The 27,542-nt window shown below is 40.2% G+C and overlaps 1 protein-coding gene and 1 pseudogene across 8 annotated transcripts; one reads left to right on the plus strand and one right to left on the minus strand.

Annotated features, from left to right (window-relative positions):
• Positions 1-471: 471 nt before the first annotated feature.
• Positions 472-26,913, minus strand: TICAM2 (TIR domain containing adaptor molecule 2). 8 transcript variants are annotated; one of them, XM_076008284.1, is made up of 5 exons: positions 23,569-26,913; positions 13,608-13,763; positions 10,729-10,858; positions 8,383-8,510; positions 472-3,168 (listed from the first exon to the last, which is right to left on the minus strand). In XM_076008284.1, exon 5 carries the CDS (start codon positions 3,107-3,109, stop codon positions 2,399-2,401), a length of 711 nt encoding a protein of 236 aa, XP_075864399.1. In that variant the 5' UTR covers positions 3,110-3,168; positions 8,383-8,510; positions 10,729-10,858; positions 13,608-13,763; positions 23,569-26,913; the 3' UTR covers positions 472-2,398. The 8 variants fall into 8 exon arrangements, with proteins under 8 accessions (XP_075864399.1, XP_075864400.1, XP_075864401.1 ...); XM_076008285.1 differs by lacking the exon at positions 8,383-8,510; XM_076008286.1 differs by lacking the exons at positions 13,608-13,763; positions 23,569-26,913 and adding an exon at positions 23,057-23,162.
• On the plus strand, positions 3,776-4,769 carry LOC105870865 (nudC domain-containing protein 2 pseudogene; annotated as a pseudogene).
• Positions 26,914-27,542: the final 629 nt, after the last annotated feature.

Consider the following 27,542-nt stretch of genomic DNA (forward strand, 5'->3'; position numbering starts at 1 on the left):
CAACTTTACCTTATGGTTTAGGCGATGTGGCATGGGGATTTCCTAACTGATACATAAAGTACAACTCAGACTCGTCCATGTGAAGCTCCAGGATGGGCAATAAGGCCCCTAGAGTACATAAGATGGAAGCACCCCAGCATGTGGAGAAATTTCCAGAATCTTCCTATGTGTATGTCTATATCTCTATACGTGCATATATGTACACATATAAACACATGACTAAGCCCATACCTTTACCTCTTTTTATCCTCAGTTTATCTATTTTGATAATCCCTTATTACAATTATTAATTTCAACATGTACAGTTAGTACCTAACAAATTTTTCTTCATCATAAAAAACAGTATTGAACTTCAAATTGGGTGATACATTGTGCCTGGTGCTCTATGGAGGAGAACAAATTGATGCTTCTTTTCAAGACACTTTTCCACAATCTTCACTGGAGTTGGAAATAATCAAGTTTAGTCAAGGGTAAAGAATAAGAACATTTATTTTAAAAGTACCATTTAGCATCAATTGTCCAAGTTTGGCAGGCATGAAGGATGGGAAGTTAATGTTTTATTAGCATATAAAATTTGAGATACAGGAAGCATTATGGCAAAGAAATGAATACTTATTAAAACTGAAAAAGTGAGTAGTAAGCTACTATACAGACATTAAGGTCCAGAAAATGTCACTATGGAATGAAAACAATCTCCTCCTCCAATAAGTACTAATAGAGTAGGAGGCTTGACTGACTTACATGTTCTTCATAGAACATTTTGGTTCATGGCTATGAAGGGGTGAACTGCAAAAAGATGTGAGCAGACCTTAGTACCAGTAGGGGATACAGAGAAGTGGGGATAAGAAGAAAAAGAAGTTGGGAAAATGTTGTCACTCAAGGGTCCCTATAAAAAATGTATTTTTTAAAAAAACCTAAGTATGGATAATAATTCTTTTCTATGACTTTAAAAGTGTAATGGCAGCATTAGGAATCAATTATGCTGTCAATATTCAAATACATCCTTTCATTGTAGGCATATATAAAAGCCTTCTGCGACTACTATATATCACATTATAAACTTTTAACTTTTTTCTTATTCCCTTTTCTGGTTCCTAGTTTTTCACATCCTGGGAGAAGACAAAGGCCTTTAGAGATCCATCCATCCAACCCTTTCATTTCACAGATAAAGGAGGGTAAATGGCTTGACTGTGGGCATTTTCGGTGGCAGAGATTGGACTAGAACCAGGTCTTGTGACCCCTGAAAGTGTTTTCTCATTACAACATGACGTGCCTCATTCTCCACTCCATCCCCCGTCTGCACCTGGAGATGCTGCCCAGTCTCAGCCGGCAGAAGGGCTGTGAGGGAAAGAAATTGGTCAGTCCGAGACCTGTCCTGCTTGTTATGAGCGTGGCACACTAGAAGAGGAGGTGACAAAATATATCTCCTACTTCTATCCCAGGTCTTTAAAAACAGCCCACAACACACACACGCCTACACACACACAGCCAGGCTACTGTGAACACCTGGATGAGAAATATTTCCCGAGTAGAGCATTGCATGTGAGGATAACTTTTTAAAAGGATGTCACAAGAGAGGTCACCGATTTTAAAGGAGAACATCTGGCCAATCCGCACACAATCAAACACCTTCTAAGTTCTGCAAAGAAAGCCCCGGTTACAGACACTGACTAGCACAGAGCGCTTCAGGCCCCAGGGGACACCTCCACACGGCTCCACGGAGTCCCCAACAACCACACTATCAAATGGGCTGTGAATCGGTGGCGGGAAATGACTCCAAATATGCAAATTTCAGCAGAAAGGAAAACACATTTGACTGGATTCTTTTAAAAAGCTCCGCCATCTCACATCTATTTCTGATTTTATATGCATCAGCACTCAGCATTCAAAATGTTCTATTCTAGCAGTTCATGTCTCTGGGTGACAGCACCCAGAATGTTCTATTGCAACATTCATGAGAGTTACCTCATGAGAGAGTCTAGTCAGGTCTCTTGGGGCCATTTCTTCTGCATGTCATTTGAGAAAAAAAATTCAGAGAATAAAAGTGTCACATTTTTAAATTGTCTGTCATACAAGTTTTCATTTGAGGTTCAATACAAGGAATATGAATTGAGAATTCCTATGAATTGAGAATTCCTTTGAGAGTTCCTTCCATGAACTAGGAAAATCACGAGGGAAAAGTTCTTGAAACTCTGACAATCTTGAGTTTATTGAAACATCAAAAAGTGCCACAATTCTATAGATTGTCCTGCAGAGATTTGCCTTTCTTGTGCTCTGTAGCTCTCTAGAAGGATAAGGCTCTCTTTCATTTATGCATTTCTTAGAAATTGCTTTCTCAAATGAGGATCAACCATTTGGTTGGTGAAACAGGAGCCGGCCATGCATTATATGTTTCATCTCAAGCAAGAAATTGTCTTTGTACCACATTTCTTGTCTCTTTCCATATAGTTTGCTGTGTCTTATACACAGACTCCTGAAAAATTCTTTCTACTTGTGTAGGAAAGCCACGACTTTCTTCCTCTAAGGCATTGATGGTTTGGAGAGCAAAGGGAGTCCTTTCCCGGGGGAGGGGATTGTTCAGGGGCCGCATGGGTATAACCGAGTTGTACTTGTGCCGCCTGTTAACGGAGTTCATTAGGGACGTGTAGAACTGGAAGTTACACCAGGTATCTCTCAAAAAGTTTTCAGTCAGTAATAAGATTGTCCATGCAGACCCATTGACAGCATCGTCTAAATTCTGTAAATGCTGTCTGCCACAGGGCATCTCAGCAAAGATTATTCCTGGTTTGATACCAAAGTCGTTTTGCAGCACATTCTGGACTCTGAGGGCTTCATCCGTGTCATCGTCAGCATGCAGAATCACAAATTTGAGGAACACCTCCTCTTCTTCATCGTCTTCTTCAGGCGTCTCTGCCTCTCCCTCAGCTCCCTCCTGCTCCCCTGGGGGCTCCTCTGTCGTCTTGCCACGCTCAGCAACATCACACAGGGAGATGTCCTCAGAGTTCTTGGAAGCTGACTCATAATGTCCTTGACTTGTATCCACGCTGTGGCTTTTACCCCAAGAGAGAGAAAGAGGGCAGGAATCTATTTTAGACTTCCCGATACCCATTGTAAATAGCCGAGGCAGAAGAGGAAAGCTTTATGTATTTCTCAGCATTTCTTTTCAATCTGAAAAAAAAAAACAAATAACAAAGCAGAATCTTGTAAATTTAATCAAAATATTAAAAATACAAGCTTTCATTCAACCTGGGAAGCTCAAAAAGATTTTAATATACAGGTCCTAAGAAGTAAATGACAAACAGATAATTGGGGAAATAAACTACTAGTCTTTTGTGAGCTTCACAAGGGCTACCACAGGCAGTCAAGGGTAAGTTAAACAGAAGGTCCAGTTCTATAGAAAAGGAGACATTTAGAAATTTTAAGTGGTATTACGTTAGCACTATAGACCTCCAGATTAAGATAAATTACTTTGGTGTTTTAGTGAAAAGGTAACATGCCATTTTATCCATATGGAATTTAAATCCAGTTTCTCCATTATCAAATTACAGTGTAGACTAGAAACAGGAAAACCTAAAGGAACAGAATATTTAAATATTAAATATAAATTTACTTCTGTATCAAACACAAATACAAAATAGAACACATATATCCTGAAGATGTCTGGCAGCATCTTTACTGACCCAGCATAAACAGAAGATCTGAAATGTCAAATGATATGATGTCCAGGAGACTCTGATTCAGAGCTTTTGTTTGTTTGGGGTCAGGTACTGCTATGATGGTGAAGCTAATAGAGAAAAAATTAAATAAGGATGTATGAAAAATAAGGGATATCTTTTTTCAACTAATCCTGGAAATACTAAAGAAAATATATTTATTTGCCAAGGGAAAGTTAACATCCTGGTTTGTAAGTGAAGTCTAGAAACAATGACTTGAGATTTTCTCCCATGATACCAACAAAGAATGAGTACAGTCTAGGCTCATTCTTCTGCTTTAAAAAAGTCTAAATTCAGAGTGGAAGAATTAGATCAAGTATGGAAGAAAAGTATTCCATGTGAATATAATTTAAAAAACTCTTCAGAGGACTCCGCGCCTGCGCTCGGCTGGCTTGGTGCGGCTGCAGCCGGGAAGCGATTGGATTCTGTCTGCCCCATTTGAGGAGCGCAGTGGGGTGGTTCCGTGCGGGACCCCGTGGGGCCAGTGGTACCAGACCCTGGAGGAGGTGTTCATTGAAGTTCAGGTGCCACCAGGCACTCGCGCCCAGGATATCCAGTGTGGCCTGCAGAGCAGGCACGTGGCGCTGGCGGTGGGTGGCCGCGAGATCCTCAAGGGCAAACTCTTTGATTCTACAATAGCTGATGAGGGAACATGGACTTTGGAGGATAGAAAAATGGTTCGTATTGTTCTTACAAAGACAAAGAGAGATGCAGCAAATTGTTGGACTTCTCTTCTAGAATCTGAATATGCAGCTGATCCTTGGGTCCAAGACCAAATGCAGAGAAAGCTTACATTAGAGAGAGTCCAGAAAGAAAATCCTGGTTTTGACTTCAGTGGAGCAGAAATCTCAGGAAACTACACTAAAGGTGGACCAGATTTCTCAAATCTTGAGAAATAACCACTGGGTTGTTTTTTTGTTGTTTGTTTTGCTGCATTCTGTGGATCCTAGCAGATATTGCCAACTTAATCAAAGGAACAGATTTATGTGGTGGAAGAAAAATGTGGATGCCTACAGTTAACAAATTGCAAAATATATTTTAAAATGGTTCTAAAAATTGCATTCAGGTATGATTTACATAGGAAACATGTCCTGTTGGAATTATTCTATGGATGTATGGGAACTTTTTTGGACTTGTTTTTGCTCAGCATGAAGTTTTATATGCTGCATTTTACTAATTTCATATTTAACCATATTTTTAATATAAAAAACATTAGGGTAGATCATGTGAAATGAAAGGGTGCCTTCAGGTAATATTAAGTTTTTCTTAAGTGTGATGTTCAATAAAATTTTCTAAATAGGAATTGTGTACCCCTTTGTCTAAGTATACTAATTCACACAGGAAAATTATAGTACTGAAAAAATTATTAAGAAAGGAAAAAGCCGGGTATGGTGGTTCATGCCTGTAATCCTAGCACTTTGGGAGGCTAAGGTAGGAGAATCACTTGAGGCCAGGAGTTTGAGAACAGCCTGCACAACATAATGTGACCTCATCTCTACAAAAAAGAAGAGAATTTACCCAGGAGTGGTGGTGTATGCCTGTAGTGCCAGCTGTTTGGGAGGCTGAGTTGGGAAGATTGCTTGAGCCCAGGAGTCGGGGGCCACAGTGAGCCCTGATCCTGCACTACAGCCTAGGTGACAGAGCAAGACCCTGTCTCTTAAAAAAAAGGACAAAAGCCCACAAATGTATTTTGAGTAATATCATTTTGAAGTTAATGAAAATTTCTTAATTAGAATATTATTCCTTGAGGCATTACTTTATGTTAAAAAATTGAAAAAGACTTAAATACGTAACTATACGAAGGGATTAATATAAAAGAGGAGCAGCTAAGTGAATATAGTTTTGTTAGCAGCAGAAATCAAAATAAGTCACTGATTGAAAGTCGATGGTATCATTCTGATCTTAAGTAGGAATTGTCTATTGAAATTTCATTTCATCCTGCTTATGCCCTTTTAAATTCTTGAAACAAAATTTAAATTTCACAGAGTTTCTTTTTTCCTGAACCATTTTGTAAGTTGGCCTGATGCCCTGTTAATTGCCTCTTAGTACTTTAGTGTGTATTTGTTTCAAAGGAGGACAGTCTCTTACATAACTACAATGCAACCATTAATATTAGGAAATTTACATTGTCATGTTACTACTATCTAATCCTCAGACCTTCACTCCATTCATATTGACCTGATTGTCCCAATAATGTTCTTTGTAGCAAGACAATCCAGTTAATCATATCTTTCCTTTAAATGTCAGGGGTCTTTAGTCTACTTCAGTGGGGAACAAGATCTCATTTTTTTCTCAGCTTCAGCTTGGCACTTTTGCATATTACAAACCAGTTTTATAGAACATCCCTTATTTTGAATTTTGTCTGATACGTCTTCATGATTAGATTCAAGTTATATGTCTTTGGAAATGTTTTAGGAAAGTTATAGAAGTGATGATGTGTTCTTACTGCATCCTATCATGGATTAATAATTTCAATTTGTCCCATTTCTGATGGTACTACTTAAATCACTGATTACGGTAGTATCTGCCAGACTTCCCAACCGTGAAGTTACTCTATATGTTTATAATTATTTTGTCTGAATGTAGTTTCAAAATACTACCTTGTTTCCCATCAAACTTTCAATTTATTTGTATCTGTATAGACTCATGATTTCCTATTTTATTCAGTGTTATTCTCATTACTTTGCTTAAAATTGTACTTTTGGCCACTGGAAGATCATTCTAGGTGGTTTCTGTGTCAAAAAAAAAAAAAAAAAAAACTCTTCAAAAAATGTTGGCATTGTTGCTAATAATACACCCCCAACTAGGAAGTTTCAAGGGGGAATCTTTATCAAAAGACAGAAAATTTAGAATAGATAAATATAGGTTTCATATTTTAAAATATGGTCCACAGGCTATAATCTAGAGCATTTTTATTTATTGTTTATGAGCAAAGACCAGAGTTCAAGGAGAAATTATAATTGCATTCATAATGGTAAAAGTAACATGGCTATGTATGCCTAAAGAATTCAGGTTTAGAAGAAATCATGCAACAAAAGTGGTAAAAACTGTAATAGGAAGAAAAGATAAGGAAAAACACATAGAAAATTTCATTCTAATGTACATAAGGAATAAAAAGGTTTGCGGCTGTCTCCACCTAGTGAAGAAATTGCTGACCCTGTCATTCACTGTCTGCACTTTAGGTTCTGGCTCCATGGTATAGTGTGCTAGTTACCAAAAGTTATTCTAACTCTAAAATATGACATACACACATCCAAAATAACAAAACCAAATTAATTTGGACTCTTCATTGGTTAAGAGTCACAGCTGACTTTTGTTATTGCATTATGCAAAAGAGTTTTACTAGGCAAAGTTGCAGAAAGAAGCTTCCGCTGCATAAGAAAACAATTGTTAGACCATTTGGAGGCATCTATTTACTGTGTCGATTAAAATGATCTACACTTATCATTGAAATAGTTTTGTGATACCAATTAACATCATTATCTTAATCAACAGCTGGTGCAGACAAGTACACCTGAAGGAATATTCAACAGATACTCATAGAGGACTATTTAACAGATATTCTTGAAGAGGATCAGAAACTTCTAGGTTAAAATGGTGTGTCAAGCCAGATCACAAAATCTTTTGAAATAAAAATAAACAAAAAACAAACAAACAAAAAGAATTACAACTTTAACTTAATTTTTCTTAAATACCAATCAGTAAAAAAAAGAACAAAAGCCTTCAGGAATCTATGATGTGCTGTTCCAACTTCCAAGCAGCCTTACCCACTGAAAGGAGGTTAGCGACAACGTCTGGAAAACTTCACTGTAGCCTCCTAATTTGGAGAGAGGAAGTAAGGAAACGGCCGAGGGAAAAAGATGCGGAAAGCCATGTGCTGCTCTCGCCGCCACGGTGATTCAGACCTGGGGAGATGGCCAGGACTCGTCACTGTGGTTCTCGGGGCTGGGAGGAAGTCAGAGGACAGGACTGTGCTCACTGTGTGTGCCAGTTCACTGCACCAGTAAACAGGGCTCCACTAGAACAGAAGAAAGGCATGGAATGCTGAAGGATGTCGGGGGAAGGTTGGCAAAAGAATCCCAGAAAGCCTCCTGTGAAGTCCTCCTCCTCCATGGCGACAGTTAGCACAGGCTTAAAACATTTAGGTTTCACCTCCTGCACCAAAGCTAAATGGGAGGACAGTGGGGGTGGCAGCCAGGAGAGGCACATGAGATCACTTGCTGTTCACAGAAATTAAAGTGGGTATGTATGTACATCTTTCCTTTCCTTTTCCATAAAATGTAGTGGTTGAAATACATAATGACTTTGGGAAGGTTTATACTGAAAAGTCTCACTCCTACCCTCATCCCCATCCATCCTGTTACTTACCCCCACAGCCTCCTACTGGTGACCAATTTTATTAGTTTCTCCTATATACTTCCACTGCTTCTTTATGAATATATATTCTTACTTTGCTTCCCTTTTTTCAAAAAAAGTATCATCATTCATATATATACACACACACATATGCCATATATATGCCAAACAGCAATAAATAGATAAACATTGATATACATTGCTTTTCCCCTTAATATTATATCTTCAAAGTTTTCCATATTAGCATATGGAGAACTTCCTCTTATTTACAACTACATAATCTTCCCGCATGTCAATATATCATAATCATTACCTGTTCTTGGATATGTAAGTTGTTTCCAGTGTACTATTACAAACAATGCTGCAATGAATAACTTTGTACAAAAGTCATTGCACATGTGTGCAAGTTTATCTGTAGAATAATTCCCCCAAATGGGATTTCTATGAAAAAAGACAATAGTGATAGACTTGGTCAAATTGTCCTCTGTAGGGCTGAGCCATTTTATTTTTGGTTTTAACTTGATAGAATAACACCCCAACTCCATTCCTTGCCCCAGAAAACAGGTAAGACCAAAGCTGCCAATTACTATTGACCAAGGCCCAACAGAGCTAATCACACCCATCCCTTCAGGCAATAGAAATGTGGAAAATCATAACTAATCATGATAAAGCCCTTGAACTGAAGTTCTGAAAGGAAGATCAATAGGTCTGAGATAAGAAGGAGAGTCCAGAATTTATGTACTTTATATCTAAGCAAAAGAGGACCCCCAACAGAATTCCCAACATTAAATAGGAGAGGAGTGAAAAGAACACCATGGCAAATGTGCTACTTCAAGTATGCAAAAATATTATAGGAAATATAGAAGAATTATAAGAGTCATAGCATACAAAAGGCAAATTCCATTTTCATTGAGACTATGTGCTCTGGAACAGACTACCTGAGTATAAATTCCAGTCCTGCTATAAACAACTGTGTGACTTTGTATGAGTTACTCAATATGTTTATACTTTGATTTCAACATCTGTAAAAAATTATAGTACCTACCGTTAGGGTTTTTATGAAGATCAAAAGGGCTTAGTGCCTTGCACATAGTAAGTGCTTAAATAAATGTTAGCAACTATTTTTATTATTAAATACATATCAAAGAAGCTAAAGAAAAATTTATATAACAAATGTTTATGTTCTAAGATAGTGATACTCAATGTATAGTCCATGAACACACTGCAAGTCTCTGGACTGTTACCAGTCTGTGAAAAGATAAGCAGATTGTGCCAGGATGTCAATCAACTATATCAGTAAGAATGCTATTTAGTTCAGCTGACTTTTTTTTTTTTTTTTTTATAGCAAGACACTCTCAGTGAAGGAAGTAGCATGGTTTATGTTCTGGTGCATGCTTCTTAAATTATAATGGGCAAACACTTTGATTGACATTCCCCTATGAGACACTAAAGAGAATATATAATCAATGAAACAAAAATATCAAAGATGAGATAAGATAACGGAATTAGATAAAAAAGGAGACTGGACACAAATCAAGGTTCCAAACATTATTAGAAAAAAATAGAAACAACAAAGAAAGGAATAAATATGACTCAAAGCCAAATCAAATAAACATGATGGAAAGGCTTGAGAAAAATCCCAGAATATAGAAAGAAAAAAAAGACAATAAAAATAAAGGAATTTGGAAAAGATATAGCTATGACGATAAAAAGTAACCAAATGTAATGGAAACTGACGCACCTGAAATAGAAAATTCAATGAATGTAACAAAAAGATTCAAGATATAATGATTCACCATCCTAACTCAGATGATCAGTCTAAGTGCTGCTGGCACAACTAGACATTTATGCCTCCTGATGTAATTTGATACATATATGCAGTGTAATACATGGAGTATTCTTGCCAAAAATGTTAATCTGACTCTAGTCAAGTATTTATATATAATTGCCAGTTTACAGAGAATAAAGAGGACCAAAAAAATGTCCATTAAGAGGTGAATGGAGGCCGGCGTGATGGCTCACACCTGTAATCCTAGCTCTCTGGGAGGCTGAGGTGGGCGGATTGCTCAAGGTCAGGAGTTCAAAACCAGCCTGAGCAAGAGCGAGACCCTGTCTCTACTATAAATAGAAAGAAATTAATTGGCCAACTAATATATATAGAAAAAATTAGCCGGGCATGGTGGCACATACCTGTAGTCCCAGCTACTCGGGAGGCTGAGGCAGGAGGATCGCTTGAGCCCAGGAGTTTGAGGTTGCTGTGAGCTAGGCTGACACCACAGCACTCACTCTAGCCTGGGCAACAAAGTGAGACTCTGTCTCAAAAAAAAAAAAAAAAAAAAAAGAGGTGAATGGAGAAAAAATTGCGGTATATTCATATCATGGAATATTACTTAGCAATAAAAAAGAATGAACTAATTAATATATGCAATGATATGGATAAGTCTCAAAATAATTATGTCGTATAAAGGAAGCCAGACCAAAAAAAAAGAGTACATATTTCATGATTCCATTTATTTTAATATCCAAACTGATATATAGCAATAGATAGCATTCCTTTAGAATTGCTTAGAAGGCACTTCTCTCATTTGTGGCATTCATTTTTTGTATGACATTGTTGAGGAATAATTTGTCCTTTATTTCTAAAATCCATGTTACTTACATAGCTGTGCAATACTGTGGTTCTCCTGAATTCCAAAATTTAGATGCTCTCGCACTGACACTTTGTTCCATCATATATATCAATTCCACTGAGTGAGGTTTTATAATTTGAATACATGCTGAGGTTAGATCTAAAAAATACAAGCAAGGCCCTAAAAAGGTAGCCTATTTTTCTTAGGAGTGAAAGAAAAGCATCTAGTTGATAAATAGTACTAAAAAGGCACCATCGGAATTCATTCATTCAATATTTATTGATCATCTACAAAGTTCTAGAAGCTGAAGTTCAGTAGAACTTCAGGTATTTTTCTGAACACACAACAGAAAAATATACTTGCCTTCATGGAGCTTAAACTCTGGTGAAGGGGATAGAAAACAGAAAATAATATATATATATAATATATATTATATAGTATATAATAATTATATATGTATACACACTTATATAGTATATGAGGAGGTATTAAGTGTTCTGGAAAAAATAAGGCAGAAAATGTTAATAAGAACTACTGGATGAAAATTTTGTTTGTTTTTAAATAAGCTTGTTAGGGAATAAGAAAAGACATTTGAATAAAGATATCAATGAAGGGAGGGAGTAATCCATGCAGCTCTCAGGAGGAAGAGCCCTTGGGCAGAGAATCCCAGGCACACAGGTCCGGAGAGACTGGAGTGTCAGAGGTGTCTGAGGCACAATGGGCGGCAGGGGGCGCACTGGGGCTCCTGAGAGCAACTAGTAGCATAGGAGATAAAGGAGAGAAGCCAGGAGAAGGTTTTGAGCAGAGGGGTGACATGATCTGACTAGTTGTCATAGGATCACCCTGGCTGTTGCATTGAGAAGAGAAGGAAGGGACTCAAGGGTGGAAGCAGCAACCCCAATGAGGAGTCTGTTGCAGAAACCCAGTAGAAAAATGATAGCTTGGACCAGGGTGAGAAGTGGCTGGATTTGGGATATATTTTGAAAACAGAACTGAGAGGTTTTGCTGCTGATGTTGAGTAGGCATTGAATCTGGAGTTTGGGGGATAGGTCTAGCCAAGAGATGTCTATTTGGCATTTATCTTTGTATAGAGTGTAACTGAAACCTAAAGGTTTTTAAGGGAGTATAGATAGAAAAAGGAAGTGGTCCAAAGGCTGAGCCCTAGGGCACTCCAACATTATGGAGGTCAAGAACAGGATGGACCAGCAATGGAGGCAGGAAACGACTGGTCAGGAAGGTTGGAGGAAAATGAGAAGAGTGTGGTACCCCAGATGCTAAGGAAGAACACAGCTAAGAAAAAGGGACGCTTCATTGACTTCAAATGCTCATGACTAGTCTAGTAGGATGAGGAATGAAAAATGACTGATGAATCTAGCAATGTTAAAAATTTAACACATTTAAGATTACAGCATCTAATACCTAAATCCTTCAGCCTTAGAGAGCCTTTTTCTTTCTTATCTGAACAGCACCATCTTGTGGCAAATATATGTAAAATCAAGATTTCTTCACTTGTTCAAATAATGTTTATTGTTATTAATAAATAAGTTTTGTTGGAAACTTACTCTGTACCAAGGCCTGCTAGGTTTTAGAAATGTGAAGCCAAGATAATTAGGTAATTAGGACTCACTGTGCTAGTGCTTTATTCAAAATATCAGGTGCCACAAAAGCAGTCAGGAGGGCCACTGGCAGCAGGGAACACTTCCCACTAGCAAGATGGAGAAAGGTAGATGTTTTCCAGGCAGTGGGAGCAGCATTTGCCAAAACACTGAGATACCACAGGGCAAAGTGCTGTATGTTAGGATCATTTTGCCCTAAACATTTACATGGGTCAAGTCCATGTGTGGAGTGGGTAGAAGGGGTGGGATAGTAAGAGATAAGGATGGAAAGGTAAACAGGATTAAAAGAGCATAATGGACCTAATATATTATGCTGAGGACTTTGGCTTTGATCATGTTGGCAGATAGACAGTCCCTGGTAGGTGTTAAGGAGGAGGGTGATATGATCTGACTTGTTTTGGGTTAAAATAGTCATAGTAAAGAGACTAGGCTATATGACTAGAAGATCCTAGACTGGGAGAAGAATCAGTTAAGAGGCTGTTGCAATAATCTAGGTGAGAAAGCAGAGCCCTGAACTGATGAAGGGATAGTGGAGACAAAACATGTAGGAGGCAGTGGGGAGTGACAGAGAGGGAAGTTGGGGATGCCTCCCAAGCTTGTGCCTTGTATAACTTGTGGGTGGTTGAGCCATTCACTGAGACAAACAATATAAGTGGAATGAAGTGGGTGGCGGTGAACAATTGGTCTGCTGTGGGACCTATGGAGCTTGGGGTGCCCATGACCTACCTACAAGAGGAGCTGCCCACTAGGCACTTGGACATGTAGGTCTGGCGCTTAGGATTGGGGATAAAAGTTTGGTGCTTGCTTAATTCACATGAGTGACAAAATAGTTAAGAATAGGTAAAGAAAGCAGAGGAGAAAGAGCTAAAGACAGAACCAATGCCTGAAGGGTAAGGGGTCCATAATGGAGAGCGAAAAGTGTCACAGGGGCAGCAGGAAAATCAGACCCAGAATGGGATCTGGAAGCCAAGGGAGGAGAGTGCTTCAGGCAGGGTCAGCCCCCGGGGCTGCCAAGAAGTCAATGTCCACTGCATTTAGCACTTCAAAGTTCATTGGAGCAGTTGCGGAGGGATGGTAGCAGTCACCAAAGCCAGACTGCAGTGTGCTGCAGAGTCGACAGGAAGTGAAGACATGGAGAAAGGAATGGTTTGGCTAAGAAGGAAAGGAGAGGCCAACACTCACAAATGAACATAGGGCCAGGAGAATTTTTCATTAAGAGAAGAGATACGTGGGGTGCTTAGCAACAAGGGTAAAAAAATATGTGTAGGTGCTTCCTAGAATTAAGCTCTTACCTTCTTGCTCATTGGGCAAGCTCTCTCTCTCTCTCTCTCTCCCGCTGTCCCAGGAATGAAAGAGGCCACTTAACTCCTCAGTGTGCTAGGTCACAGGATAACATCTGTGATGAATGCTACAGATGATGAGGTGACCGATGGAACTTTGGGTTTCACCTTTTGGAGAGAAGGTGAGTGCACTTTTGTTTAAACGAGGAACAGTTGCATTATATTGGGAGAGAGCACACCATTATATTAATATTAGTAACTATTGTTATCTGGAAGTTTAGGTTTGGAAAAGAAGGGGGGGTATGGGTGTTAAGTAGCCAAGGGTGTATTCTGTAGCAGACACAGGGGATTTTCTCATCAGAAACTTACTCCAATCTCCTTTTAGTGTATCTTCTTGTATTTCCTGTACTAAAAACTGTATTTCCCAGACTTCCTTGAAGCTAGGGTTCCAGATGTAATTTAAGTTCCATAATGTACTTACATGTCTGAGTTAAATATGGAGGGAGGCAGAGCACGAGACACCCATTTTGCTGGTTAGGATCCTAACACAGTGAGTGTGATTCAGGAGCTGACCCCTTCCCAATTTGGTAGGAGGCTTCCAAGTGTGGCAAAAGTTCCAGGTCCAGTAGACCAAGTCTACTATGTGACTTTGAGAGGTGTTTGTAGGAACTCAACCTAGAGTGCAGCTCTTCAACTTTCCCAATAATATCGTAAATCTTATAATACCCTGTTATACCTATCTTTTGACTTAAGCTAGCTAGAGTAGATTCTGTTGTCTACAACTAAAGTGTGATTAATACAACATCCAAATACAGGGCAAGGAACTACAGCAGGGGTTAGCCATAAAACATAGTTACCACTCGTTTCCTTAAAGTTTTATTGGAAGACAGCTATGAGCATTCATTTATGTATCGTCTACGGCTAATTTCATGTTACAAAGGCACAGTTGAGTAGCTGCAGCAGAAACCATACGACCCACAAAGCCTACAATATTTACTATCTGGCCCTTTACAGAAAAAGTTTTCTGATCCCTGAACTATAGTACAGGAGTGCCAAGCTGTGCCAAGCTGCCAGGGCACAGAACAGATCTGTGCCATGCAGTTGAGGAACATGTGGACTATTGTTAGACATCTTAGACACTGAAAATATTTAAAATCCCAATTAGGGTAACAAATATTTTCAGGAATAGGATGTGTAGAATTCTCGAGACCAGCTGTCATTTGTTAATTTTCTTCTTTGGGGGATTGCAGGGAATCTACAAGAACAGAAAAGGTCCAGGCCACATAAAAGGATTAATTATAAAATACTATTTGTTGGTACTTATTTATAAAGTAAACCAGTACTTATCCTTTTCATTCTTAGATAGCAGAGCTTGTATTACAAAGGTTAGAGTTATGGGACCTATCAAAGCTTAGGACCTTGTATCTTTCCTTCATGGTACTAATTACAACTGCAATTAATTAATTATGTATATAGTTATCTGCTTAGTTTCTCATCTTTCCTACTGGACCATAAACTCTATCAGAACAAGGACCAAATCTATCTTGTTCACTGCTGTATCCCCAAAGCCTACCATATAGCCAGCATTCATGAAATATCTTTTTAATGAATGAATGTGACAATTATAAGACAAACATAGTCTTATCTTTTAGAAATATGTTCAGATTAAAATACATAACAATACTTACGGTATGATCCAAATTCTGTGTTAAAATTACATTGAATATAGGTGTGTCTTTACCTATGCTTGCTTAAAAGTTTATGTATGTATACATACATTTACATATATGCACACACGTACATACACAGTTACATGCTTTCCTATATAATACCAATTCATGAAGGCACTATTTATCTTAGATTTTTTAATAACTTTAAATATATATATGCATGTGTTTAAATCCACACAATACCAAATAGCTGAGCTATATATTTTTCTCTTGTGGATCAGTTAGTTCAGGAGACTAAATTCTATCACTGGCTGTAGGCCAATAAACACCGAATTGTTCAATTTACTGAGCTTTCCTCAGTCTGAATGGCAGCTTGACAAGGTGTTTTTACTGTGCGCCAAAATTTTGTTTTCTAGCAAACAGTTTTCATGCATAATGACTCAGTACAAATAATAATGGCTGGACTTGTTAGAAAAAAAAATGATAGTCGTTTTTGGCTAAAAGTGCCTTCAGGAAATGATCAATGAAAGAGAGGATAGAAAGATCAGCAGCCAATTAGGAATTGGTGAAATCCTTTGGCATTAAGGAAGCATCACACATACCCCTGTGGCCTGGGAGGACTAACAATTTTGTAAACTGGAATAATGGCTGAAGAAATATCATGAGTTTAGGAGATTTTTCAAAGATAGATAAACTCATCTCCATTTGAGATGATGGATACAGATCCAATTCAGTTAGTACTCCTGTTTCCAAAAGGTATTCCTTTGTCTAGGTTTGTACCGTGTTTCCCCGAAAATAAGACATACCCATAAAATAAGCCCTAGCAGAATTTCTAAGCATTTGTGCAATATAAGCCTTACCCTGAAAACAAGACCTAGTGATGGGCGTGGCTACGCAGGTATCTACACAACCCATGCATTTCGTCACAGAATGGTAAAGAAGACGAGCAGCCCTTCTCATCTGCCCCATGAGAGCTCTATTGCTCGACATGAGAGATTGGGGCCCGTGGTTCTAAAGGAAATAGAGGAGCAAGAAATTCAGGATGGAATTCGGGCTTTGGAGAGTTATGATGATGTTCCAGAAGACGACGACTTACCTATATTTGAATAAATGTAGATTGTTGTACCATACTTAAAAAAATAACACATCCCCTGAAAATAAGCCCTAGGGTCTTCTTGAGGAAAAATAAATATAAGACCCTGTCTTATTTTCGGGGAAACACGGTAGCACCTCTGGCTCTGCACACTAGTCTGACATGGCTAGTCATGACTAGCCCAATGGAGGCTGGGCAATAAGAACAAATACAAGTGACAGACACAAAACTGGGCTTAAAACAGTTCCTCCCTCTGCTGATCACAGCTTGCTTACTAGGTCAAGCCACTAGTATCTGGCCGACAATAGGTATTAAACAAGTATAGGAGAGATGGACAGATAGATGGACACATGTATGGATCAATCAGTCAATCAATCTTTCTTCCTCAATCTTCTCTGCCTCAGATATCCCAGGTCTCAGTCAAAGACAGTAATATCCTAGCTACCTACCAAGACAGCAACCTGGAAATCATTGTCACATTCTTTCCTCCCACCCCCATTCAAACCAACCCTCCCTAGAACTCCACCTGACTAATCTTTAAGTCCTGCTAATATTTCTTTTCTTTTTTTCCTGAGACTCAGTCTCATTCTGTTGCCCGGGCTAGAGGGCCATGGCATCAGCCTAGCTCACAGCAACCTCAAACTCCTGGGCTCAAGGGATCCTCCTGCCTCAGCCTCGCAAGTAGCTGGCACTATAGATGTGCACTACCACACCTGGCTAATATTTTCTGGTTTTGGTAGAGATGGAGCCTCACTCTTGCTCAGGCTGGTATCGATCCTCCCGCCTCTACCTTCCAGAGTGCTAGGATTACAGGTGTGAGCCACCGCACCTGGCCAAAGTCCTGCCAATATTTCTGTCTCTTACTTTTTTCTCAAATCTTTCCCATTCTCTCCACATCCCTACTGACACTTTAGTTTAAGACCTATATTATTCCTCTTTAGATTATTTAAATTCTCATAATATCCAACTGGTCTCATTGCATCCAATCTCTTTCTCTCTATGTTATCTCTAGAAGGGTCTTTTTACAATGGAAAATTGATCTTATTTTTCTCTTACCTAAAGATCCCCTTGATAATACCCTATACCTTTAAGAAAAAAATTCCATTTTATTAGAATAACATTCCAGGCCTTCTATGATCCAATCTCTGCTTTTATCTATAATATCTGCTTGTACCACATTACTCATCAGAGCTCCAATATCCAGCAATCTCCTAAAATGTCACGTCTTGCCTCCATGTTCTACCTGCTTCAAATTTATCCTTCCCTACCCATCTACATGGATAGTTCCTTTTATGTTTCAAGACACTGCTCAAGGATCACATTTTGTTTTATCTCCAAGTGGAATTACTTACTCCTCCTCTGTACACCCATAATATCCTGTTTGTATCTCTTGCAATATATAAATACAACACAATATGTAAACACAACACTCTTGTCGTCCTTGCTGACCTGGGAGGTAGCTTCCTCCTCATTCTCCCAGACTTCTTCATCACAATAAATGGCACTATCATTTGTCTGGTTATGACCGAAAACCTGGGGGTATCCTTGATACCTCCCTCTTCCTCCCCTACACCTGCACTTCAGAGCGATCAACAAGTCCTATGTATTCCACTCCAAAATACATCTCAAATTGTTCCACTTCCCCTCTCTACCACATGTTCACTCTAGATCAACATCTCTACCCTGGCTACTGCTCTTGATCTCTTACTCTTGGCCAGTCTAATCCATTCTCCACTCAGTAACCAGGATGATCTTTTAATACACATACATCTGATCAAATTGCTCCGATTTTCAACCCCGCAGTGGCTTCCCACTGTGCTTTGAATCAACAAGTCTTTTCTTAATATGATGAATAATGCCCTGCATGGCCCGGCTCCTTCAGCTCCACCTCGTCTCACACTTCTCTCCTCTTTGCTGCTCCAGCTCCCTGCACATGGGTCTTCATGGGTCTGTGAACATTGTCAGAACCAAAATGGAGTCATTTGTGTCAAAACCCTGACACATAGAGCCAGGGAAGGCCATGAAGCGAGGGCTCTCATGCACAAATGCCTGAAAATAAAAACTATCAAAGTAGCTTCTACAAAAACCACAAGGGCCATCGTACCCTTACACAAAAAATACTTCTGCCAGGACATTTGTCCAGCAACTTCCTGTCTAACATCAAACTGGCACCACCCATGCTATTGATCCTGGTAGCCAAGGATAATTATTTCAAAACAATTACATAATCCTCCTCATTTTTCCTTTATAAACATTTGTTTTCCTTTATTTCCCTGAGTACATAGTTTACTATGGCACATGTATTCCCCTTGCAAAGCCTATTCCCAAATAAAAGTAACTTGCTTTTAGAGAGACTTTGTTATTTAGGTTGGTAGGTCTCCTTTTTTTTTTTTTTTCCCAGTTTTTCAAACTAGTTCAGCTTTCTCCTCCACGGGATCTATGAAGACATTTTATTGCAAATTTGAAGTATGAGTTATCTGACTATATTTTCTTATCATAAGAGATCTTGTACACAGTGTCACAGGCTAGCCAAAACTCTACTGGAGGTAAATAATCAAAAAGTCCAAAAATTGGGAGATGGCAATACAACTATGCCCTATTATTCATATGATTGAATCTTAGTAAACCATTAAAATGTTTATGAATGTTATGAGTAATTTTAATGATATATGAAGCATTTTTCTCATGTCATGAAAATGAAATGAAATCTAATGAAATAGAAAAAAGCAGACCACAAAATAACATATGCAAAATGATCTCAGCTTTATGAAACAAAATACAGAGAAAATAGATTGGAAAGAAACACAGTCATCCCTCAAGTATATGCAGGAATTGGTTCCAGGATCCCCGCATACCAAAATCTGTGCATGCTCATGACCCACAGGAGGCGGAACCTGTCTATACCAAAAGTTGGCCCTCCCTATGTGACAGTTTCCTCATCCTAAGACTACTGTATTTTCAATCCAAATCTGGTTGAAAAAAATCCATATATGACTGGACTCACACAGTTCAAATTTATTTTTTTCAAGGCCCAACTGATTCTCTGGGGACAGTATGAGAAAATTATATATATATATATATATGTATATATATATGTATATATATATGCACATATACATACATATATGTATTCTTTGTTCATATTTATGTGAAGAACATATATATGTTCCTCACATACACATATATACACACACACACAAATATATACCTTTTTCTACAATGATTACAAAATCTGCAAAGAAATGGTTTCTTAGTTAATAAAAGTTATATTATAGGTTTTGTATTTTTAAATACAGGTTATGTTAACTTGATGTCCAAATAGTATCTTCCTTATATGCATATACACACATTCCAAATGAGTTCAGCCCATCTCCAGGTTTAATACTATTTCATCTGTTTTTTATTTAGGTGGAGATTTTCCAAGAGCACGAGTTCCCTAACCCTAAACCAAATTGGGCTTCTCCAATATTCTACTTAATTATAAACAGTTGAGGACAGAACATTCATCTCCATAGTACCTAAAGCACATTCTTAAACAAGCATATGTTTAATTACTTTAAAAATGCTTCTATTAGAAGAAAAACAAAAATATACACACTGATCTTTACCTGGCCATCTGCTTTTTCATCCTGTGGACCCTGTCTCTCCACTCGGTTGCTGAGAAGCTTCAGGTTAACGAGTGCTCTCTGGTCAGTAGACAGAAGCTTATGGCAGGTGTTTTTGTTTGTTTGTTTGAGACAGAGTCTCACCATGTTGCCTAGGCTAGAATGCCGTGCCATCAGCCTAGCTCACAGCAACCTCAAACTCCTGGGCTCAAGCGATCCTCTCCTGTCAGCCTCCTAAGTAGCTGGGACTACAGGCATGTGCCACCACACCCGGCTAATTTTTTCTATATATTTTTAGTTGGCCAATTAATTTCTTTCTATTTTTAGTACAGACGGAGTCTCGCTCTTGCTCAGGCTGGTCTTGAACTCCTGAGCTCAAACTATCTGCGCGACTTGGCCTCCCAGAGTGCTAGGATTACAGGCGTGAGCCACTGCACCCAGCCATGGCAGGTGTTTTGACATTAACTTCACTCCTGGCTTCCCCTTAACCCACCTATTCTCATCTTCTCTGTTTCATATTCCAAATCTACTTATTCTTTATTTAATCTTAGATTGTACATATTTATTCAAATATCTTAAATCTCAACTCAGAAATGAGAAAGAATTTTCTTCTTTTCTTTTAAAAGAGGGGAGGGCAGTACTTATATTATTGATAACAGAAACAGTTCCTTGGGGTTAAAAATGGGAAATAAAGATTATAAATTAAATGGTCTTTTAGTCCCCAACAACTTTTAATAAAAATGAAAGTAATTATTTTTCATTTCCATTATCACATATTTTAAAAAGAAGACTGAATTTATATAAAATCTTTACAATTCTGATATTGGTTTAGTCACTGCAGAACTTAAAAACTTGTATAATATTCTCTGAACAAGCTCCTTTATTTTTCTTATTCCCATTAAAACTACTTGCTACTGGTACCATTCAAAAAGTCTCCAAATCAGAGACTGTTGCTTTCTATTGAAGCAAAATGTTGCCCTCCCCCAATATTACTGCACATTCTTTCCAGTAAACTGGATATTTTTCTTTCATTTTCTATATTTAAAAATGAAAACTGATATTAAAAGGCTTCTCCAAACCAGGAAGAGATATTATGAAAATACGTAATTTAAAGGAAAATTCTCTATCTTATCAAAATGAAGGTCAAGAGAGAGAAAGATGGTTGAGCATTTTTAATACTAGAGAGCGCTAGCAACCCACAATGTTTTAAAGGTGCCATAAACTTCATGGAATGCTAAAGTAACACTCAGTATCTAAGAGCAACCCATCCCACAGGGCCAGGAGCAAAAAGGATCTTGTTACACAGGACAGAAACCCCTGAGACAGCACATTAACTGGCAAGTGAGGGAGTGCACTCCGACACGGTAGCGGAGGCCCACTGCAGGCAAAGGGAACAGCAGCAAGATGAGTGTCACGACAGTGCAGTGGGCAAGAGGGAAGTTAAGGGCATGAGATCAGAGAAGTAGTCAGGAGCTGGATCACACGGGGCTTTAAAGCCATTGTAAGAGTTTGGTTTTTATGATTCTGATGAGAAACCACCGGGAGGTTTTGAAGGGAAGTGAAAGTTCTGATTATGTCTAAAACAAATATCACTTCAGTGCAAAAAAGACTGGAGGAGGAAGGGCAGAAGCAGGGACTTTACAGTCATCTAGGCTTACTTTAGAGAGGGAGGGAAATGTGAGCAGACCTGAGCTATCTTTTCAAGGTAGAGTCAACAGAGTGTGCTGGATACTTGGATGTGGGGGTCTGAGCTAAAAAGAGGAGTCAAGAGTGATTTCTTGAAGTTTCAGACTTCTTGAATGGCAGTAAGGTTTACTGAGACAGGAAGGCAGCTGGGGAGGAAGCAGAAGGGAGGACTAGGTGGGTCTGGTATCAGTAACTCTGTACATAAGAAATGTGAATGCCTATCAGACTTCCAAGTGGAGATGTTGAGTAACCAGCTGGATGTACACATCTGGAGCTCAGAAGAGAAGTAAAGCTAGAGACAAACATTTGGAAGCCATCAACTTACAGATGTGATTTATACCCATGGAATATGGCTTGGGGTAGAAATTCCCTTGGGAGAAAGTATGGCTAGAGAAAGAATCTGGCCAAGAGCTGAGCCCTGTGGTATCCTAACATGTAGCCTGGAGACACCAAGGAAGCGGAAGGAAATGCAGGAGAATGTGGTGACCTGGAAGCCAAGTGAAGAGGAAAGTATGCTAGAGAAGAAGAGGATTAGTGAGTATCAGTGAAGAAGTATGAATACGAAGGAGGAGGGAGTGATCAACTGTGTCAAATGCTACTGAGGGTCAGGAAAGATGAGAACTGGGCACTGGATTTTTTAAGATGGTGATACTGAGAGCATGTAGGGGGTAACAGGGACAGAAAGTCTGAGATGAGAGGGGATAGGAGGAAATGGAAGTGAAAATAGAGAGTTAGAGGCAAATCTTTCAAAGAGTTTGTTTTGTTGTGTTTTTAATAAAAGAGAGCAAAGAAGTGTGGTGGGACCTAGACTGGGATGTGGGGTCCAGCAGGGGATTAAAGACAAGCGATTTAACAGTAGATATTTGTTAAATGAATAAACTTTAAAAATAACATGAGGAACAAATGACTCAGCAGATGAGGTGCAGAGGATCCAACAGTATAAACATGGTTTATACTTCAAGTCCCATCAATTGGATATACAAGTAACATTTACTTTGCTTCAAATTTAGGTAAGTCATTATTCTATATCTGCTCATCTATTTTCTAACTTGAATGAGATATAAAATGAAGTCGCTTAACTTCACTTATAGCGTTAAAAGGTAAAAATCATATTTTTAAAGTCTGACTTTCTTTTTAAAAAACGTTTACTGCTGTGGAAAACTGGAAAGGACCTAATTAATCTAACACTGAAAACTAGCTCACAGCTGCCAGCCCACATGATTTTCATCCAAATTAGCTTTGCACAAGAAGCCCCCAAATAAGAACACCCAGACCCAGACCTTCGCGCCTCTGTGTGCCCAGGTGAGGCTCGCCTAGAGCCTTTTAGTCGTTTAAGTCGCTGGGCTATTTGCTTATGGTTCTGAGGTTTTTTTCAAAAATGGGTTTTCCAGTCAAAATGAAACATACAGAAAGTCAGAGAGTTGCGTGGATTTTCCCTCCAGAGGCGGGCAAGAGACCGTCCGGCTGCAGCGGCGCCCGCGCCCACCGCCCCGCGCCCGGCCGCCCGTACCTGCCTGCCCCGCGCCCGGCCGCCCGTACCTGCCTGCCCCCGGCGCGGCCGCCCGTACCTGCCTGCCCCCGCGCCCGGCCGCCCGTACCTGCCTGCCCCCGGCGCGGCCGCCCGTACCTGCCTGCCCCCGGCGCGGCCGCCCGTACCTGCCTGCCCCGCGCCCGGCCGCCCGTACCTGCCTGCCCCCGCGCCCGGCCGCCCGTACCTGCCTGCCCCGCGCCCGGCCGCCCGTACCTGCCTGCCCCCGGCGTGGCCGCCCGTACCTGCCTGCCCCCGGCGCGGCCGCCCGTACCTGCCTGCCCCCGCGCCCGGCCGCCCGTACCTGCCTGCCCCGCGCCCGGCCGCCCGTACCTGCCTGCCCCCGGCGCGGCCGCCCGTACCTGCCTGCCCCCGGCGCGGCCGCCCGTACCTGCCTGCCGCCGGCGCTTGCTGCGTCTTCCTCCCGCTGAGCGGGCCCGTCCGCGGGCGACCGGCCCAAGGCGCCGCGAGGAGGGTCGTGCGGTTCGCGGCGGGCCGCGCAGCCCGTCCCCACGGCCGCGCCCGGACGCGCGGAATCGCGGCCCGCGGAGCCCCGCGCCCCAGGAGCGCGCCGACACGCAGCCCGCGGGCTCGCCGCTCGCGCCGCTGCGGGCTCGGCGAGGCTGGTGGGGCAGCCCGGCCGCTTCGAGTCAGGGCTTACCGTCGCTGGATCACTCTTGGCAGGAGGAGGAAGCCCGTCAAGAAGGGCGGAGTAGGGGAAATCGCGAAGGGGAACTGTCACTGAGGCAAGTGTGGCCTCTCCCTGCGCTGATATTTTTTTTTAATGTTCCCCGACTTGGAGTTCCAGAGAAATGGGAAAAGGGATCCCACTGTGTCTGCTCCTTCCAATACGAACAAACCCCACCCTTTTAGAGGTACAGGGACTCTCCCAGTTCACCAAGATGGTCTCTTGACTTTTCCTGACCCTTTTGGCGCCTTGACCACATCAGCCCCTGTCCCCAAAAGCCACCCAGAGAAAGATTTCTTTTCTTGGGTTCATTTTCCACAACCAAAACAGACCGGAACCTCACTTTATATTAATGGAGAACAAAAATCAACCAAGAAAAAGAAGTATAAAAAGCCTTACTAAGCCAAAAAAACCGATCTTACCATTGCTACCTCAGGCTCCCAATTCTAGAGTCCAGTTCAGAAATCTTCCCCTTTTCCTTTTATTTAATAATTCTCAAGCAATCCCTACTCCTTGCCAAAGGAGTGGAACCCAAGTTACCAAACTTCAGAGGAGAATGTGGATAGTAAATTGGGGTTGAAGGTCCACACCTGGGTCTCAGAAGCATAAGACAGGTAGGGCTAAGAGTTATTTTCTCCTCATCTGCTCTCATCCAACAATAGGATGGATCGTTGAAGCTGAGCACTAGCAGATAGTAATGACTTGGTGAAATGCCACTGTATAGTCAAAAATACCATAAGCACCATGTCAACACAATTCATTATTCACAGATACTTATTTCTCCCTCACTCCACTTCCCAACAATTCTATCCAAGCTCTTTGAGTAGACAGTGGCCTCCTTGTTACTAAATCCAACTGATACTTTTGTTGCCCTCATTTCTCCTGGGAGTCTCTCTTTGGCAACTGACAAAGTTCACCATAGTCTCCCAATACTCTATTTCTTTGATGTTGACAACCAACTCTACTTTGCCTTTAGGCTTATCCTGCTTGTTAAAATTCTTCTTTTTGTTTCCTATGCCTGTTCCTTTTTCTCTGGCAACCCTTCAAATCAGTCCTTTTCAAACTTTTTCACTGAAATACTGCCAATGATAGATTCGATAAACATGTATTTTCCTATTCACTACACATGTCACATGCATAAATGAGGCTGAAGTCACTAGTGTCAAGGGCAAATATACTTGAGTTGTTTCATTTTATCTCAGAAATTGCTCCAAATTTTGCATTGTTCTTCATAATATATTCACGTTATACTAAAATATTTTAAATTGGTTGTAAGTTTAATTGCTTAACATTTTCTCTCCAAATTTTCAAGAAAATGCACCAATCACTAATGCTACAAATATTTAGAGTGACTTCCATATGCTAGGCATTACGGATATAGTGTGAACAAGAGAGATGTGGTCCCAGTCCTCATGGACATTTTATAGTCTAACCTGAGACAGACATAGAAACAAGCAAGACAATTTCAGATCCATGTGTTGATCATGGGGATGGAGGATCTTCCTGGTGAGCAGAATTTATAGCTATTTATCTGGTTATCCATGTGCAAGAAAGGAGGGATGGGCCTGAGTAGCTGATAAATATACTGACTCATAGGCAGTGTCTAATGGATTGTCCAGCTTTTAGGAAAGAACAAAATTAAAAAAAAAAAAACAGTAAAAGATCTGTTGGTGAGACTTATAGATGACATAGCTCTTGAAATGGTTAGAGTGTGAAGATATTCATGTCTCACATAAGTGCCTAACAGGAGGCATCCAGGTGTTGGAGGCTCTCAATAATAAGGAGAACAAGATGCACTATCTTGTGGATGTCAGTCACTTTCGCCAGCCAAACCAGGGCTGGGTTGATGGGCCTATGAACAAAGTGGCCATCGCAACAGAGATAGAGTTTCAAAAAGATGGTCTTTTCTTCACCCAGGATATATGGCTACCACCATTGCTGAGTGTCCAACCTGGTAACATCATAGAGTGTGATATTTCAACACTGGGTCCCTAATATGGCATTATTCTCAATGGGACCTCCTGGCGACCTGGTAGCATCTTGATTACAATGGACAACTTCCATAAGAGAATAGGTAGCACTTTGTCTTCACAGGGATAGTTCACATTGTGGGTGTGACTTTGCATTCACTGCATGCAGTGTTTCCACCATTAATATTCTTGACATTACCGAGGTTCTTACCCATTGTGTAGGAATCCCACGAAATACTTCTTCCAACCAGGTACGCAGTTCATGGCAAACGAAGTGAATTCACTGGTTGTAACACATGCTTCATCCTCTAGAAGTAGCTGGCTTGACAGAACAGTTAAATGACAAAATGAAAGCTCAGTTACAGAGATATCTGGGAGACAACATCATGAAGTTGGGGTGCTGTCCTATAGAATGTGGTATATTAATTTAATAAGTAGTCAATATGTAGTGTGAGAGGGTGGGAGGAGGAATGTTTCCTTTCACTATTATACCTAGGAATCTACTTGACTAAATTTTGCTTTCCATTCCCAGTGTTCAGCTTGGAGGGTTTAGAAATTAAGAGTCCAAAAGTAGAACACTTGCATCAGGAAACACAGTCATGTTCTGATGATTCAGGAGATGAGACTGACCCTAGCCTTTCAGGGTTCCTCATGCAATTAAACCAACAGAAAAGGTGGTCAACGGACTTGCCAAGGCAACTAATTCCAACTGCCAAAGGAAAACTGTGTTGCTGTTATACAATGGAAACAAGAAGGCTATATCTGGAAACTAGGAAATTCACTGGAGTCCCTCTTTGTACCAATAGTCCTAGTCAGTTGAACACTGCAGTAACCCGATAAAGACAGGCCCACTAAGGGCTCAATTCTGTAGAAATGAAGACTTGGGTCACCTCATCAGATAAAGAATCCCATCAAATCAAAATTCTGGAAGAAGATAAGAGGAACATGGTATGTTGATGGAAGAAAGCAGCTGTGATTACTAACTTAAGCTTTGTGACTAGCTACAGAGTGAAAGTTTTAGTGATAGTTTTATTATGGTACTTATTTTTTTCCAGAAATTAAAGAAATAGAAAACAGAAAAACAATACAATCAGTCAATAAAACCAAAAGATATTAATAGTTTTGGGGGAAGATCAAAATCAATAAACTTCTGGCTGAATAAGGAAAGAAAGAGGGAGGGAGGGAGGGAGGGAGGGAGGGAGGGAGGGAGGGAGGAAGGAAGGAAGGAAGGAAGGAAGGAAGGAAGGAAGGAAGGAAGGAAGGAAGGAAGGAAGGAGGGAGGGAGGGAGGGAGGGAGGGAGGGAGGGAGGGAGGGAGGGAGGGAAGGAAATCAGACACCAATATCAGAAATGAGAGAAGTGACATTCTACAGATATTAAAAAGTTAATGAGGGAAGATTATCAATAACTTTATGCCAGTAAGATCAACAATTGAAATGAAATTAAAAAAAATTCTTAAAAGACAAACTCACTGAAGGAAAAACAGATAACCTATTAATAGCCCTAAATCTATTAAAGAAATTAAAGTTGTAGTTAAAAAGCATTCCCACAAGAAAGCAAAAACAACAAAAAAACCCACAAACTCTATGTCCAGGTGGCTTCTCTGGTGACTTCTACTAAACATTTAAGGAGGAAATAATACAAATTCTACACAAACTTCTGAAAAATTCAAGAAGAGGGAATACTTCTGAAGTCATTCTATAAGGCC

The sequence above is a fragment of the Microcebus murinus genome, chromosome 11 (genome assembly GCF_040939455.1).
Source record: "Microcebus murinus isolate Inina chromosome 11, M.murinus_Inina_mat1.0, whole genome shotgun sequence".
Classification (NCBI taxonomy): domain Eukaryota; kingdom Metazoa; phylum Chordata; class Mammalia; order Primates; family Cheirogaleidae; genus Microcebus; species Microcebus murinus.